Source organism: Pogoniulus pusillus, chromosome 31 (genome assembly GCF_015220805.1).
Source record: "Pogoniulus pusillus isolate bPogPus1 chromosome 31, bPogPus1.pri, whole genome shotgun sequence".
Classification (NCBI taxonomy): domain Eukaryota; kingdom Metazoa; phylum Chordata; class Aves; order Piciformes; family Lybiidae; genus Pogoniulus; species Pogoniulus pusillus.
The window spans coordinates 2,250,020-2,267,683 of record NC_087294.1 but is presented as its reverse complement, the minus strand read 5'-3'; the positions used below and the strand labels follow the sequence as shown (position 1 = coordinate 2,267,683).

Below are 17,664 nucleotides of genomic sequence, written 5' to 3'. Positions count from 1 at the left end.
AGAGAAAGGAAAAGTGGTCTAAGTGCACTCAGCATTCAGGAAAAACATGGGAAAAGCCTGAAAAGGAGTGTAAAGCAAGAAAAAAACCCCAAACGTATTTTAACAGTGCCCAGCCGCTCATACTTACATGCTCAGAAGCCACTGCATAGCTCTGATGCTCTCTGAGGCACAGACCTCATGCTTTGATTCAATTTCAGCGAACCTGACTGTGTATCTTAGAAGCAGAAACTCATTCAAGCCTGCACGCATAATACATATATAAGGAGCCGATAGCCTCCTAAAGCCAGCTGTGCATGTCTGCAAGCTATATTGCTATCAGGACCTGATCCTCATCTTGCTTTATCTACAGAGCTCAGACTCACAGCTTATTGCCTGGTGAAAGCCATTGCAGCTAAGAGAACCAGACTTCTGGATTGTCTGCTAACCCATACACATAGCCTGAATCAGTGAAGGAACCATGCCAGCAAGGATGTTCTTCTCCTGGAATCCTGCCAGCTGATAATCCCTGGACACAGTATCCAGACGAAGACAGCAGCATCGAGGCAGAGACCATCCCGTGCCAGGAGAACAAAAGGTTCAAGAAACCTGTTTACCCCAGAGACTGGGAAGATTTATCATTTCCCCTCAAGATGGGAAGAGTCCAGCATCCAAGCGTCCACAGGCAGAGCCCCTGATGTCCGGACACTGGGGACAGGCTGTGACACAGCCCCGGAGGGTGACTAATAATTAATAATAACACTTACAAGTAAAGCTTTAATTCCTCTGTAATATAAGTTATCTCTGCCTTAGAGCAGAAAGAGTTTCAACTCCTCTGCTGGGCAAATAGAATAAGCTCCCAAGTGGCATTAAGCCAGAAGAAAAACTCCTCTCTCTGTTTATAGTTTAATGTTGCTAGTTATTAACCAAATCCCTGTATATATTATATCCTAATTGTTTTCATAATCTTGCACAGAACTAAATATTAATACACAGTGGTTGGGGGTGGTGATAGTTCATAAATATTAATTTTAATAAATTATATTATTATATAAAATTAATATCACCTCGAATTAATTTCTCACCTCTGCCAAATAGGCATAAGTACAGAAATCCCCTCTGCAACACTTCCTTCTTGCCCCAGCTTTCAGTCCATTAGTTAGTTACTCATCTGCCGGCGTTGCACCCCAGAGTAACAATTCGAGCACCAATGTGGTTAGATCATTGCTCTCCCATTTATTGCAGTGATACAGCAACTTATATGCTAACTTGGAAGAGGCGTGCATAGCTAGCTTAGTTAAGATTGGTACATGTGGAAGGCACAGATAGGCTTAAGGTTATGTGTGAGGTTAAGCTTATATAAACAACTTGTAGGGTCAGCCTCCTGGCAGCTGCATGTGGGGGTTTGCTTCACCATCTTAGTTTCTGCCTGTGGGATGGACTCAAGGAAACTCTGCAGCACAGGTTGCTCATGGTTATCAATTCATGTCCTCTGTTAGCAAGAAATCCATCCACACTCATCTTCATATCCACAGAGTACCCTGGTAGCATGTGGAGGTAACAGTCTCTTGGGGTCTCTACTCCAGCTTACACACTTAAAGATGGCACTAATATTTTGACTAAACACTTTGTTGCAGCTCCCAAACTGTTGGAGACAGCACCAGGTCTAGGATTTGGGTTGCAAGATTGGATTACTGTGGCAATAGCTGCAAGTGTGGCTATTGACTGAGCAAGTCAAGGGAAAGACTGATCATGTTCATTTACGTGTGCACTGGAATGTGCTGCCTTCCCAAATGGGTACCACCTAGGTACCCATTCTGAGGTAGCAATGCTTCTCCTAGAAGCATGGCTTCTAGATATTATCCCTGCATAGATATCTTTTCCCTTGGGTGTTACTTTTTATTGATGTCAGGCTGACAAATAATCTACAGTGCTCTGCAGCATTGATGCTTCTCTTTGTTGACAAACTTCTGATCTCAGAATCAATCAGTCAAATCAGTTTGATCATAACTTTATTTTTGTTTTTCTTCCCATTAGCCATTGAAAGTCCCTAAATATTATTTTCTTTCATGTATTTAGTTGGCCTGACTGAGTAATTGTGTATCTTTCCAAGTGATATCAGTCCAGATTGACTGATATCACTTGGAAAGATACACAATTACTCAGTCAGCTTAGCTAGCCTCTGAAATCGATGCCGTAAATGTTGCTTGATTCCAGTGTTTTGAGTTCTCCAGAGGGTTTAGAGACATACTGAAGATTCTTATTCCTTCTCAGAAAGCTCACTGGTTGTCATACCCACTCTCAGTCATCATTGCTTTTGAGTCTTCCTGAGTTACTATTAAATTACTGTCTTTATCTTATAGTATTTTTGTCAAATGCAGACCTTTGTCTTTCATTTAACTTGCAGTTCTGCAATTCCCATTTGTTTTGCCCATTAACACTGATGGAATTTATTTTCTGTCTCTTAAATTATTTTTGTTCTCGTTAGCCATGTTTGCTTAGATTTGTGTTGGGGTTTTTTTGACTGTAAATTCACTACAGCTTCAAGAGTTGAATAGTTCTAATTTTAATTCACAGCTAAGTAGATTAAGGCAGCTGTTATCCTGTAAAGTCCTGATAGCCACCACTATCTTTTTTCCTAATTCTGAAATATATCCTTCACTTAACTATGGTTTTGCTGAAAAGAAGTGGTGGGATTTTTGTTGTTGTTGTTGTTGATTTTTCATTGTATTTTGGTAATTTGTTTTTTTAAGCAAGATTATTTTTGTAACTCCCTTACTCATGCCTTCCCTTTGTGGAATGAGCAAAGCAAATCTCTCAGCTGCATTTCATTGGAGAGTAAGGATGGGAAATTGCTCAAGTTTGTAACGAGAACAGCAAAGCTCCCAATCCTCATGAAAACAAAACTATGGATTGAGCATCCTTTTGTATAGCAAAAGCAAGGAACAACTTTTAGGATGGAGTAAGGAGAAGAAGTAATAAGGAACTTTTGCATGGAAACCTCTCTGACAGAAGTACCCATGTCCTGGGAGATGTGCCGTGGTTTCTGGGGTTCACATGACAGTGGTCTTAGGTATGTGTAGCCCTCAGGTGAATACAAGAGCTGTTCTTGTCTATTCTTGCTTGCAAAAACCATGCTGTCAGATTCAGTGATGTAAGTGTTCCAAGGCTGCTGCAGGAACAGTAGGGAGCAAGTAGGGTAAGTTGCCAACTTGCTCTCCATCTGCATGAAGGAAAAGGTACTGTGTGCATTGATCTGGCTACAAGAGTTAAAGGCAAGTCATTTGGAGCATAAAGTGTTTGTTCATTCCCAGAAAGCAGAATAGGGAAAACTGCTTTAACTCATGTAAGGAAGGCAAACCCAAGGCTATTCTTGCTGTCTGCTGTGAGAAACAGAATGAGATGCATGAGAAGTTTGGAGAGGTTTTGTGTTTGGGTTTTTTTTTCCAACATCAGCATCAGAGTTTGTTAACATTCTAAATTGCTGCTTTACAGAGGAAACTTATCAATGCTTCTATTCATTTTCTGCCTTCTCCACCATCCCCAAAATCCACCACAAAACCAACCCACAAATAAAGAGTTATAATGTAAATGTTAGGATCCTCCTATGTATTATTGCTTATCTACAGTGTAATATTCCCATGAGTAAATGTAATTATCAATTATAGAATGTAATTTTATGTTCAGATGAAGGAATCTCTTGGCCCAGGTGGCCAAGAGAGCCAATGGCATCCTGGCCTGCATCAGGAATGGTGTGGTCAGCAGGAGCAGGGAGGTCATTCTGCCCCTGTACTCTGCACTGGTTAGACCACACCTTGAGTACTGTGTTCAGTTCTGGGCCCCCCAGTTTAGGAGGGACATTGAGATGCTTGAGTGTGTCCAGAGAAGGGCAACGAGGCTGGGGAGAGGCCTTGAGCACAGCCCTACGAGGAGAGGCTGAGGGAGCTGGGATTGGTTAGCCTGGAGAAGAGGAGGCTCAGGGCAGACCTTATTGCTGTCTACAACTACCTGAGGGGAGGTTGTGGCCAGGAGGAGGTTGCTCTCTTCTCTCAGGTGGCCAGCACCAGAACGAGAGGACACAGCCTCAGGCTGCACCAGGGGAGATTTAGGCTTGAGGTGAGGAGAAAGTTCTTCCCTGAGAGAGTCATTGGACACTGGAATGGGCTGCCCGGGGAGGTGGTGGAGTCGCCGTCCCTGGAGCTGTTCAAGGCAGGATTGGACGTGGCACTTGGTGCCATGGTCTAGCCCTGGGCTCTGTGGTAAAGGGTTGGACTTGATGATCTGTGAGGTCTCTTCCAACCCTGATGATACTGTGATACTGTGATACTGTGAATCAAGTATTTAGCACATAGAGTAAAAAGTAAGCAAACACTACCAAAGTCTAAGGTGTATAAAGTTCTTTTATGATGAGTTTTCATTAATAAGCAATTAACATTATTTCTCAGTCTATTCAAAATGAGAAAAACTATTTGACATTTACAGTGTGCCCAGACAAACAGAAGAACTGTAATGACTAAGGAAATGAAATAAAGGTTTCTTATTACTATGTCAAACATGTCAATTTCACTTTGGGATGGAAATTGATTCTAATCCACATATGATACTCATACATTTAGGACTGTAGAAAATAGGTAGGTAGATGTGGCACACTTTTTTAGATGCTAGAGAGAGTAATTTCCAGCAGATTTGGTATAAAACCAAATTAATTTAATCTCATTACTGCTGCAGGAAAGTCTTTTTTCCTCTGTGTCATGGGTTGAATTGAATCTGTTGATGATATTGAATACCATGCAGCCATCATGCCAGCTTGAAAATTAAAATGCTGGGTGGAGCAATGTATGCTGGTACCTGCAATTCTGATTGTAACATGAGAAGCTTCTTGATCCAGTTGATACTGCTGGTTTTCAGCTTTTGGAGTGTTGATCTATTCTGCTCTTCTGCTTGGAGGTGGGGAACTGTTTTATTTGTGGTTTCTGCTGCTGCTTCTGCATTTTGCTGTGCTTTTGTGCAAATAGGCTAAGGTAATTGTGCATTACATTATTATCTCAAATGAGACTGAGGCAAACTACCTGTGTCTTCACATATGGGTAGCAATTTTCACCTTCACACGCTAGTTTAATTTCTGCCAGAACCAGGAACACTGATGCCAGTTAACTACTGCTTCTTGGTACATTTCTATGCAAAAGTGAGATCAATAGAGTATAATAAGCAGGCTTCATTCCTGAATGGATATGCAGCAATCATCTTCCAAATGTATACCACACCAAGTACTCACAGGCATTAAAAGGCTGACGAAAGAGATAGGATGACACTGTAGGTCATTCAGCTTTGATAAATAAGCAGAACATCCATAATTGATAGTTGTTGGCCAGGGCAAAACAGTCAGTCAAGGTCTAACTGCTAGAAACAGCAATTTATCACTTGATGAAATGGCCTTGATCACCTGATGAAGCTGATTAGACAATCATCTGACAAGGTTTTAAAAGATTGTTCTCCTGCTTCAGTAAACCCATGGTCTGGAACAGCAGGAGGAGAGCAGCAGAGCTGATAGACAGGCTTCAGACAGCCCTCATTTGGCGAAGTGTCTCCAGAGTGGGTGGAAAAGAGACAGGCAGGAAAGTCAGAGATGTGTTTATCTTTTACTTCACTATCTACTCTTTCCTATCTCTCTTAAGGGAAAGAATAGTTTTCAGAACTTCTGTGCAAAACATATTTGGATGAGGGACTTTATTTTCTCTGCATTTCTGAAGAGGTAACCTGTGACCACAGTACCTTGAATCTTATGCCATGGATTTCCAAATATCAGTGAAGGAGTTTACATACCCCATGGAGCTTTGTAGATCAAGCAGGAAGAACACCCCACCTGTGCAAGTTTAGATACATCCATATGGTTATAAGGTTTGACTCTTTTAATAAATAAACCCAAGTTTTTGTTCTGGGAGAATGTCCTTAGCCTTTGAAAACCTTGCACCTTTTCATAAGCAATTCCAGATATTTCCTACCTAAAGTCAAGCTCCTGCCAATGTCTTCTGTCTTGTTACGTAAGGAGGATCCAAAAGGATCTCTGGCTCGGGATTCAGACTCATTGGGAGGATACGTTTGCTTTTTTCATTCATTGGTTCTGGCTGCCTTCCTGACAGTCAGCTGACTGCAAATACAGGTCCTGTTTCAAACAGAAACCAGGAAGGGTTTTTTGAAAAGAGGGGAGCTGCAGCAGTTTGTATCCCGTAGTGGAAAATTACTTGTTTCAGCCCAGATTCCACTTCATATTAACAGCACCGAGAGCAAAATTAGAGTTTAGTTTAGATCACTAAGACAGAAGCGCTCATAAGTATCCCTGAATAAAACACTGAGCAGTAGTAACTCAGCAGCTGTGAAAGAGCAAACCCAAAAATACTGCAGCAGCTGTCCCGCTGATCAGCTTGTATTTATTCACACCGTGCAGATCTGACAGCTGTTACAGAAATAGCCACTTCCCAGCTCAGTCACAGTTACATGGGGGAGTTGGATAAACTTTGCAGTGCGTGCTTGGAAGTAAACCTCCTTTTACCCCTAAAATGAAGCATGTCAAATAAACATTCATTTAAGATTGAGCTTTATATCTTGAAAATATTGCGACTTTGCATTGAATCCATACCTGAGGTTATTTTGACAGTTGTCTCCTGTTCTTGAGCAGTCACCACCTGGGATCCAGATCACATTATGTGTTCTGGGATCACTGCCTTCTCTAACTTTTTTCTGCAGTGGAAGTTACCTTCTTGTCATGCAAGGAAAGATAAGCTGCAGTTTTGAGTAGAGGCACTGAGGAAAAGTTGCAAGATCTCAGGACTGAAATATAGTCTTGTTATTGCAAATAGAATCTTCATAACCTTTCCTTGGCACAGGGGGTATTTCTCAGTCACCAGACATCTTTCTAGTTCTTTCTGCCTACTGCTTGCAACTTTTCCTCTTGTGTGTGCCTTTTTTCCCCCCAAATCTCTTTCAAAACCATTCTTTATCTTCCAAGCACAACTGTTTTCTGTTAGGCCGTAGCATGTATTGCTCTGTCCACCTTTTCTGCTCTTTGTTTCACATGAAGAACCATCTTGCTCCATGGTTGAAATCGGAGAGCAGGATTGCCAGGTACAGTGGTTTTACGTTTATTTATCTGGACAGATTTATTGCATCCTGGGCTGCATCAAAAGATGTGCTGCCAGCAGATTGAGTAAGGTGATTCTGCCACTTCATTCTGCTCTGGTGAGACCTCACCTGAAGTACCGCATCCAGCTCTGGAGCCATCCAGAGGCAATATAGGAAAGACACAGAGCTGATGGAATGGATGCAGAGGGGCATCACGAGAATGATCAGGGACTTGGAGCACCTCTGCTGCAAGGACAGGCTGAGGGAATGGGAGTTGTTCAGTTCAGAAAAGAGGAGGCTCTGGGGAGACCTAATTGCAGCCTTCCAGTATCTGAAAGGGGCCTACAAGAAAGATGGAAAGAGACTATTTGCAAAGGCCTGTAGTGATAGGATGAGGGGCAAATGCTTCAAACTAGAGAATATTTACACTGGGTATTAGGAACATGTTCTTTACCATGAGGCTAGTGGAACCCTGGAACATGTTGCCCAGGGAGGTGTTTGCTGTCTCATCCCTGGAGATATTCAAAGTGAGGCTTGACAGGGCCCTGGGCAACCTGATCTAGTTGAGGATGCCTCTGCTTACTGCAGAGGAGTTTGGACTACATGACCTTTTGAAGTCTCTTCCAATCCAGACCATTCTATTACTCTATGACTAATGCTTTGTACAGGAAAATACAGGCTGTATGATGACAAAGACCTTAACATGTGTCCAGTGACCTACAAGAGCTGACCTGGAATGTCCTTCACCACAGTGCCCATGAGCTTTTGTGCTCAGATTTGTGCCAACTGGAACATAGAAGGTTTCGCCTCAACATGAGGAGAAATTTCTTCACAGTGAGGGTGACAGAGCACTGGAATAGGCTGCCCAGGGGAGCTGTGGAGTCTCCTTCTCTGGAGACTTTCAAAACCTGCCTGGATGTGTTCCTGTGCGAACCACCCTAGGTGATGCTGCCTGGGCAGGGAGGTTGGAGTTGGTGATCTCTGCAGATCCCTTCCAGCCTCTAAAGTTCTGTGATTCTGTGCTCTTCCAATTTTTATCTTTTTTCCCCAAATCTGTGTTAAAAGGAGGAAAGTGGATCAAAGATTTTGAGAATTCCTTTTTAGCAGCTCTCTCTTAACCCAGAATGCATGTGCATGAGGATATAAGTGTGCCTGGCAGAAGGCCCCACAGCTGGTTTGTACAAGTGAGGTGCAGGTCTCATTGAAGTGAATATGGCTCTGGTATTCAGCATCTCAATTTTTATGCACTTTAGAGCCTATATCCAATATTATGACTTTTTCTTTTTTCTCTCTTTTTTTTTTGTTTCAAAAGATTAAATGTGTTTCTAGATCAGCTTAAGTTCAAAACCATTGAGCTACACCTTTTATAACTTAAACTTTTCTGTCCTGTAACTCAAGGATAATGGTCTGCTGTTTCAAAGACTGTGTGTGCATTTTTGTGTGTGGCAGCGCAGAAAATGTTTTGATTCCACTACCGTCTGCTTATCTGCAAAACAAAAACCAGCTCTCAGATGTATTAAGAAGTTGTGAAAATGCTTTGTGTAAAAAAGGCTAAAGGATTGATTCAAGTACAATCAGATCAGTGTGTTTACTCTTGAAGAGTGTCCTGATGGATGAAGTCTTAATCAAAGCTAAGATGATACAAATCATGTCCAATATCAGTGCAACACGTGCACTGCAATAATAATAAAGCAAAAATACAACAGCTATTTCACTTTGCTTTTAAGCAGGTAAGCTATAGAGAACCTTGGTCATAATAGGTTCTGGGATAGAAACACATTTCTTAGCTTTTAATATGGAAGACTGTGTTTGTTCTCATGTCAAGGCTGAGTATAGTCCTATAGAATGAGATACTATGACTAGAAGGCAGCAAAGGTTACTGTATATTCAGAAGGGCTGTTCTCCATATTTATATGAAATACTTCTTTTGTAGAAAGCTGATTCATTGACCTATCATTTTCAGTCTTTCCAGACTAAATTGTGTTACAAACTATTTACCTCTTCTCATCAAAGGCATTACTCAAAACTAACTTTATTTTCCCTCTGCAAGATTCCATCTATCTTACCCTGCATTACTCCTTCATGCTGTTCTTGACTTGGAGATATTTCTTGCTTTGTGTTTTGTCATTTATCCCTAAGATCTATTTCCTTTCATTTGCTGTTGTGGCTGGCTCTCTGTTGTGCTGTTTCTTCAGCTTTTCTGCTTTGCTTTCGTCCACCATTTTTATTCTTATCTGATTATTTTGGTGTCTGATTCTTGAACCAACAAAGACTTCTTTTACTGTCTACTTGGATACTCCTTTTTGTTTTGAATTTCTTGAATACTTTAAATGAGTGCATTCATGATATCCAGCTTTCTGGTTTACTCCACAAATGCATTTCTTTCATGTACCCTTCAGCCTTAGCTCAGCTATGACTTTGTAAAACAGGGTATGTAGAGCCTGTGTGGTAAAATCCTGTATGTGAGATGTGTCCGTCCGGAGGAACCAGGAAACACTGCACTTGGGGTTTGTCTGAAGCTGTTGATTTCAAGTGCATGTTGTAGGTTCAGGCCAGCGAAAGGCAGCACTCATGGTTTACAGGACAGGCCCATGTCCTGAGTTCCTCCTCTGCTCCTGCCTATGTGCCTGTTGCGGAGAGCAGGAATTAATTTGTGGCTGAGTCGGGAATTTATCAAAAATAGTTATTTTTTTATTTTCCCAAAAACCCGCCCCCACAACTATATATACAAAGATTAATTTAGTTTAATAAGCAGATTCAGTTGCATGAGAATTAATCTACAAGGATACCATTAATAATCTGACCATATTGGAAGTCAGAAGTTGGAAAAGGCCTCAGCTATTAATTAATAGTGGTTTCTTACTAAATTAAGCTAAGCCAAATAACTCACTCAGGCTGACTCCTGCGGTCTGTCTTCCTCCTCCAGCGACTTCAGGTGAACCGTTAAGGGTCATTAAGGGTCGTTAGGCACACAAAGGTGTCAGTAGGAAAGCGAATTCCTGAAGGTCTGCAGTCCAGCCGAGGGGAGTGTGTGAGCTCAGGCAGACACATACGTCCAGGCACAGGCAAACTCCAAAGCGGGAACCCCAAAGGCAGGAAGACTCCCAATAGTTATAACCTTGGCTAGACAAAGGGCAGAGTTACCACACCTTAGGCGCGAAAGCGCACGGCCAGTCCCAGCCTGGCTCCAGCGCGGGAACTCACGGGGCAGTCCTCCCCCCCTTCACGGCTGCAGGGCAGGCGAGGGGGGAGGGAAACCAGGCGGCTTTTCCCCTTTCCCCCCGAAGTCTGGGCAGGAGAGGAATTTAGGGGTACAGGACTCCAGGACAGTGCCCTGGCATATTCTTCAGCCTTGGTGCAGAGGTACAGAAGAGCTGCGTGTTGATGAACAGCATGTCTGCTTGCTTTGAATATGCATAGAGGAATTGCCTTGCATGAGCGTTTGGTGACTGCAACTTCTTCACATGTCTCCATCTGCATGAGATTCAGAGTCTGCCTAAGTCTCCAAAGGCAGCAAAATAGCAGCAAATTCAAAACTTGAGCCTGAGATGCCGTTGAATAAAAGTACCACAACTTTTCCTGCTGCCATTTTCTGTGTCAGGAGGCCACAGGAGCCATGGCACCCAGCCACAGTGGCAAGATCCTGAAGCCCCACTTCCACCAGGACTGGCAGCAGCGAGTGGCCGTATGGTTCAACCAGCCTGCGAGACCTGCAGGAGGAAGACTCAACAAGCCAAGGCTTGCTGTACTGCTCTCTGGCCCATGGCTGGGCTCATTCGACCTACAGCGAGGCGCCCAACCATCAGATACAACAAAAGAGTCCATGCTGGTAGAGGCTTCAGCCTGGAAGAGTTTAAGCTTGCTGGCATTAACAAGAAGTCTGCCCAGGCTGTTGGAATTTCAGTGGATCCCTGGCAATGCAACAAGCACACAGAGTCCCTGCAGGCCAACGTGCGGCAGCTGAAGGAGTACTGCTCTGAACTCATCCTCTTCCTGCAGAAGCCAGCAATGTCCAAGAAGGGAGGCAGCTCTCCTGAGCAACTCACGACGGCAGCTCAGCTCACCAGACCTGTCATGCTGACCAAGAATGCTCTCAGGCAGGAGAAGGTCTGTGTCATCTCGGACAATGAGAACCTCAGAGCCTTCGCCAGCGTGCCCAAGGCCTGGGCCAACGTCCTGCTCTTGGATTTGTGCACAACCTGCCAAAGAAGCGGTGAAACAGGATGTGGAGAAGGAGAAATGAACTGTTCTCCTTCAGGCTGTCAGTAAACAAGTGTCATTTTTTTAGGCTGAGTGTCAGGAAGAAGTTCTTTGCAGAAGGAGAGAATTGGCCATTGGAATGGGCTGCCCAGGTAGGTGGTGGAGTGCCCGTGCCTGCAAGTGTTTAAAAAGAAGCTGGATGTGGCATTTGGTGCCATGATTTTGTTGATTAGATAATGTTGGGCAATAGGTTGGACTTAATGATCTCAAAGATCTTTTCCAACCTGATTCTGTGATTCTGTATAACTGTCTGGTGTGTAGCAATCTGGTGAATTTTGTCAGTTTCTCTTGACTTTGAGTGCAGATATTGGAAACACAAAGCCTTACAAATATTTCCAGATCTAAGTCAACAGCAGTAGACCTTCCATAAACCTGCTTATACTGTCAAAAGGAGCTGTGTTTCCAAACTACTGCAAAGCCAAGTGACTTTTTTTTCCTATCAAATACAAGTACGTGCCTAAGCTTGTCTGCCCATTGTAAAGCTTGTTCTTGGTGACTTACTGTCATCCTTCTCTCTTCCTGTGAGAAGCAGGAATTAAACAACTTAGTCCTTGTTCTCTGTTACCCTCAGCAGCTCAGAGTTTACTGTCATTCACACCACCTCCCCCTTTCAGCATCCACGTACAAACTGCACTTTGAACACAATTTTAGGAGAAGGAATAAAATGGCAAAAAAAAAGAATTCAAAGTGAGCTGGAAGAGGTATTTTTTTATGTCTCTAGCAAAGGTTTACGGCAACAAGATGAAAGGAAGTGCATGACAGATCTATTCGTACTCACCGTTTTTTTGGGCCTTAGAGAATAATCAGACTAGCCTGTCCTTGAGTTGAAGCTTTAATCACAACTATAAATAACTGTTTAAAGATCAATTCTAGGATAACCTCACATATTTGGAAAGGCAGCAAATCACTTCTTGGCACTCTTACCTTGCATGGAAGCAAAACTGAAATATGACCAAGTAAGCAATATATAACACTTCATCATGCTGATCTGAAAGAGTCTGAGTCCACAGGCCTGTTGTGGCTCCCAAAAGAAAATCTGCTGCCACAAACAAGATAAGCCCAAGAAGTGAAAGCCCAAAGATAAATGGAGATCTCATCAAGGCCTCCAAGTGTCTGAGGGATGCTTGTAATGTGTGTAGTAAAAAAATCAAGGGACATAAAGCACATAAGCAGGTGTTCTGCTGTACCAAAGAGAAAGAATGAAATGTGTTTATAATTTGGCTTTTGAGACAAGTCAGAAAAGAGCTTGTAGCAGTGGTGCATATCAATACTGATGGAAGAACTTCAAAGAGTGTCTAAAAGATCATAGCTCTCTTTAAAGATGAGGAAAGTATGGCATTTTGAGGCATCCACTGAGAAATCCATTCCTTTCATATTTCTTCCTCATAATAAAAGCGGGTTTTAATAAATAACATTAAAAGATTATTTAAAGATGTGAAGGTTTGGGTGTTCCCCACCCCCCTCCCACTTTGGAAAATCACCCAAACTAGACTCAGCTAGCTCTGGAAATATGAATGAAGTTATTTATTTACAGCTAGCACAACATACAAGCAGATAGTTACAGTATATACAGTTATAGACAGAAATAGACAAGGGAGAAGGTAATACAGAAACACAACTCCCCTCCCAGAAACCTAAGTCCCCAGGAGGGGCTCTCAACCACCCCTGCACCTTCCCCCTGCCCCTCTCAACCTTACCCCAGTCCCAAGGAAAATGGAGGTTCGGCCAAGAGGTTAGGAAGCAAAGTGGATTAGGCCAAAATGGAGGGTGGTGAGGTTAGAGAGATGCAGCTCATCCAGCAGCCCCAGTGAGAGTGGTGCTGAGAGTGGTTATCTAAGGCTTTTATTTCTTGCTCTTCTACTTCTCAGCAAGGCTGTGAGAGAAGTAGACATCACCATTGTTTTCCTTTCACAGACTGATCTAGTTCTTCTCACTAAAACATTCTAGCCTGCTTCAAACTAGCACAGGCTGTGAATTCCAAGTGCCTCCTAACTATTCATGCAGTACAAAACCCATAGGTGTGTGCATGAGACTCCTCTCTGTAAACAACACACTTCAACAGGTGTAGGAACTAACGCTAGTTTAAACAGGCTTCTATTGGGAGTGTTTAAGTGAAAGGGTGAAGTAGGACACTTATGCAGCTGCAAAGAAGCTGAGGTCGTTATCTGACAGGCAATAAAATGCATATGGATTAATTTCCTATAAATATTTCTTGTAGCTGTTTTCATCTGAGCTGTTTATAAATTAATCAGAATCATAGAATCATAGAATCATAGAATCAACCAGGTTGGAAGAGACCTCCAAGATCATCCAGTCCAACCTATCACCCAGCCCTAGCCAGTCAACCAGACCATGGCACTGAGTGCCTCATCCAGTCTTTTCTTGAAGACCCCCAGGGACGGTGCCTCCACCACCTCCCTGGGCAGCCCATTCCAATGGGAAATAACTCTCTCTGTGAAGAACTTCTTCCTAACATCCAGCCTATACCTACCCTGGCACAACTTGAGACTGTGTCCCCTTGTTCTATTGCTGGTTACCTGGGAGAAGAGGCCAACCCCCACCTGGCTACAATGTCCCTTCAGGTAGTTGTAGACAGTAATAAGATCACCCCTGAGCCTCCTCTTCTCCAGGCTAAACAGGCCCAGTTCCCTCAACCTCTCCTCATAGGATTTGTGTTCCAGGCCCCTCACCAGCTTCGTTGCCCTTCTCTGGACATGTTCCAGTACCTCAACATCTTTCTTGAATTGAGGAGCCCAGAACTGGACACAGTACTCAAGGTGTGGCCTGACCAGTGCTGAGTACAGGGGAAGAATAACCTCCCTTGTCCTACTGGCCACACTGTTCCTGATGCAGGCCAGGATGCCATTGGCTCTCTTGGCCACCTGGGCACACTGCTGGCTCATCTTCAGCTTACTATCTATCAGTACCCCCAGGTCCCTTTCCTCCTGGCTGCTCTCCAGCCACTCAGTCCCCAGCCTATAGCGCTGCTTGGGGTTATTGTGGCAGAAGTGCAGAACCCTGCACTTGGCCTTGTTAAATCTCATCCCATTGGCCTCTGCCCACCCATCCAGCCTGTCCAGGTCCCTCTGCAGGGCTCTCCTACCTTCCAACAGATCAACACCTGCTCCTAGCTTGGTGTCATCTGCAAACTTACTGATGCTGGACTCAATGCCCTCGTCCAGATCATCAATAAAGATATTGAACAGGACTGGGCCCAGCACTGATCCTTGGGGAACACCACTAGTGACTGGCTGCCAACTGGACGTGGCACCAGATGTAAGAGAAAGTCTCTAGACTTCAAGTAGTGTGTGTTCTGCCCTAAATCGATTTCAGTAAGAGGTCTGGATCTCAAAAAAAGGAAATTGAAAACCAGTTGACATTTCCTGTCATAGATGCAGTCCAAGGAGATCTGCTTTAGTTGTGTTTACCTTAGCTTAGCCTTTACTTCAAGTTGTCACCATGCATAGGGCCTGTGGAAGATGCCTTCTCTTTTTCATTATTAGATGTCTATATTCTGGGTTGTCAGAAATGAAAACAGCCAGACTCTTGGGTGTTGAAGGACAAGAGGCAGTGAATATATCCTGGGATTTTTTTTTTCCTTCTTTTATGTGAGAGTGGCATGCTCTGTCCTTGGGTCTATTAAAAATACAACTGTAGAAGACTGTGTACAACCTGCTTTTGCTAGACTCGCTATAAGCACGAGACTGGATTGACTGAAGGAGGTTCCCTTACAACCTGTGTAGTTCTATAACTTTCCTTTTTATTAATGCATTAAAGCTTTCTTTGAAAATAACAAGTAATTAATTGCTTTATAATGTAACTTTCCAGTGAAACAGAAGAGTCAGTAACAGTTCCATGTGACAGCAAACAGTAATTAAAACGTCTCTTTTTTTTCCCTCTAGTTAAAGAATCTGAGAGCCACTGTAATGACTCTGACAAAATGTCTGTCTAGCTCTGTGTTGTCATGCTGAAAATGATAAATAACAAGGATATGGGAACAGAACAAGTGTTTGCTGGAGGCTGGGAGCGTATCATAGCTTGACTGAGAAGCATTATCTTAGAAGTTTTTTTCTTACCTGTATTCGATCATTTTCTGAAGCCATGTCAAATGTTAGCATTTACAGTTTCCTAGGGTGAAGAATCACCTCCTTAGGCTGTATATACTTTCTGAAATTTCACTGAATGGCATCTAGCTTCGGTACAGGAAGACGCAGGGAACTATTTACCTGGTTTTACAGATCTGTTTTATCTTCCTTGTCAGTAGTCTCTGTTCCTGGCTAAGGGCTTCTAGGCTGTTCTTAATATGGTCTTCTAGGCTGTCCTAAATATAAATGTAAATATAAATATAGATCTGTCTGTGCGATGCCTTAGGAAAGAGTCACTGCAGCTGTGGGGTGGTCTTGATGTCTGATCAGCAAACGAGAAGTGGATAGGAATAGATTTAATTCCTAAAAGTTAGCAACTGCCAATACTTTTGCCTTTTTATTTCTGAAGCCTGGCAGAAGGTGTTTCCCAGCTCGTAAGCCTCTTACTTGCAAGGATTCCTCTGAATTAGTGCAATCTACCATCTCTCAAGAGTCACTTAATGCTGCATATTCTAGTCTCACAGTGGTGGTCTTTGCTTTACAGTACCAGACAGGCTTTCCTGTAATCAAATCAAATGCCTGTTTATCATTATTTCAAGCATCAGAGCGAGAACTGAATCTACAAACTTAACAAACACCGCCCCTCTCATGCCCGAAAATCCAATCCCCCCAAAAAATTAAACCTAAAATGAAGTTTTACCCTGTTTATAAATAGGATACCTTTCTAGCATTTCTACTGTCTCTGTCAGTCTGTCTCCTTACTTCCTTCTTTGATCTGCCTTTCCTTTTCTTTTTCTCCTCCTTTGATACACTTTTCTCCTTCTTTCCTTTCCTCTTCCTATGATGTGCCTTAGCCTGTGTATGCCTTCATTAATCATTGAGCAGAAATCATATCTGGACTAAATCTTTAATGTCTTCCCCCACTCCAGTTCTGTTTGTTTGATTTATTACAGCAGAGACCATTGTTTTCTAAACATGTTTTTTTTTTATCCACTGTTGGGGTTTGAACAGGACTAAGTAACTGAACAGTCTGAGAACTGATAAGAGGCGCAGCTGCAGAGAAGCGGCCTTGGGTAGAAGCTGGGAAAGTCTAGCTGCTGTCTGCAAACTAAGCTGGGTGAGGGGGCCATGAAGGGGGGAGGCTGGTCAGCCCTGGGAACGAGCAGGGGGTAGTTGGTCAGGTCTGCCTCTATGTGTGTGGACAGCCCATATTCTGCTACGTAAGCCTATCAGAAGTACACGCCTCTGTACCGAACTCCACTATATAAGCATCACTCTTAGCTTCAATGAACAGATTGACCTTCTATGTACCATACTGCTATAAGCTTGTGTCTTTCCTGCTCCCACACAGCCTTTGAGCAACCCAGCAACCCACCGTGCCTAGGGACTGGGACTGCAGTTTAGAATTTTTTCTTTCTATCCATACCTGATGAACATGAGTTTTGTAAACAAAAGACATGCTAAATCTGCTTACACTACATTGCACTACAACATGAAGCACCATGGCTCCTGAAACTGAAAGGAACTTCCTGCAACTTTTTATCCTCAGAGCAAATTCTAATTAGTTCTGTAACAGTAGAGCACATAGAAAAAAAAAAAAAATAAAAGCCTTTCTCTGTAGACCTTTTTTTTTTTTAGTATTGGATTCAAGATGAAAAAATATATCCTCTGGCAGTTAATAGAGTTAATAGTGAACCTGGACTTTTTTTTTTTTTTTTTTTTTTTTTTTTTTTTTTTGGTAACTGAACAATAAAAACTGTGATGGTTTTTTGGAGCAAAGGAATGGTGTGGTCAGCAGGAGCAGGGAGGTCATTCTGCCCCTGTACTCTGCACTGGTTAGACCACACCTTGAGTATTGTGTTCAGTTCTGGGCCCCCCAGTTTAGGAGGGACATTGAGATGCTTGAGCGTGTCCAGAGAAGGGCAACGAGGCTGGGGAGAGGCCTTGAGCACAGCCCTACGAGGAGAGGCTGAGGGAGCTGGGATTGGTTAGCCTGGAGAAGAGGAGGCTCAGGGGTGACCTTATTGCTGTCTACAACTACCTGAGAGGTGGTTGTGGCCAGGAGGAGTTTGCTCTCTTCTCTCAGGTGGCCAGCACCAGAACGAGAGGACACAGCCTCAGGCTGCGCCAGGGGAGATTTAGGCTGGAGGTGAGGAGAAAGTTCTTCACTGAGAGAGTCATTGGACACTGGAATGGGCTGCCCGGGGAGGTGGTGGAGTCGCCG

At 43.2% G+C, this 17,664-nt stretch overlaps 1 protein-coding gene across 1 annotated transcript; it reads left to right on the top strand.

Moving 5' to 3' along the window:
* The first annotated feature begins 10,711 nt into the window (after positions 1-10,711).
* Positions 10,712-11,338, top strand: LOC135189231 (large ribosomal subunit protein eL13-like). Its single transcript, XM_064169358.1, is given in 3 exon segments — positions 10,712-10,805; positions 10,808-11,279; positions 11,281-11,338. Coding segments are annotated over 3 exon segments (624 nt in total).
* Positions 11,339-17,664: the final 6,326 nt, after the last annotated feature.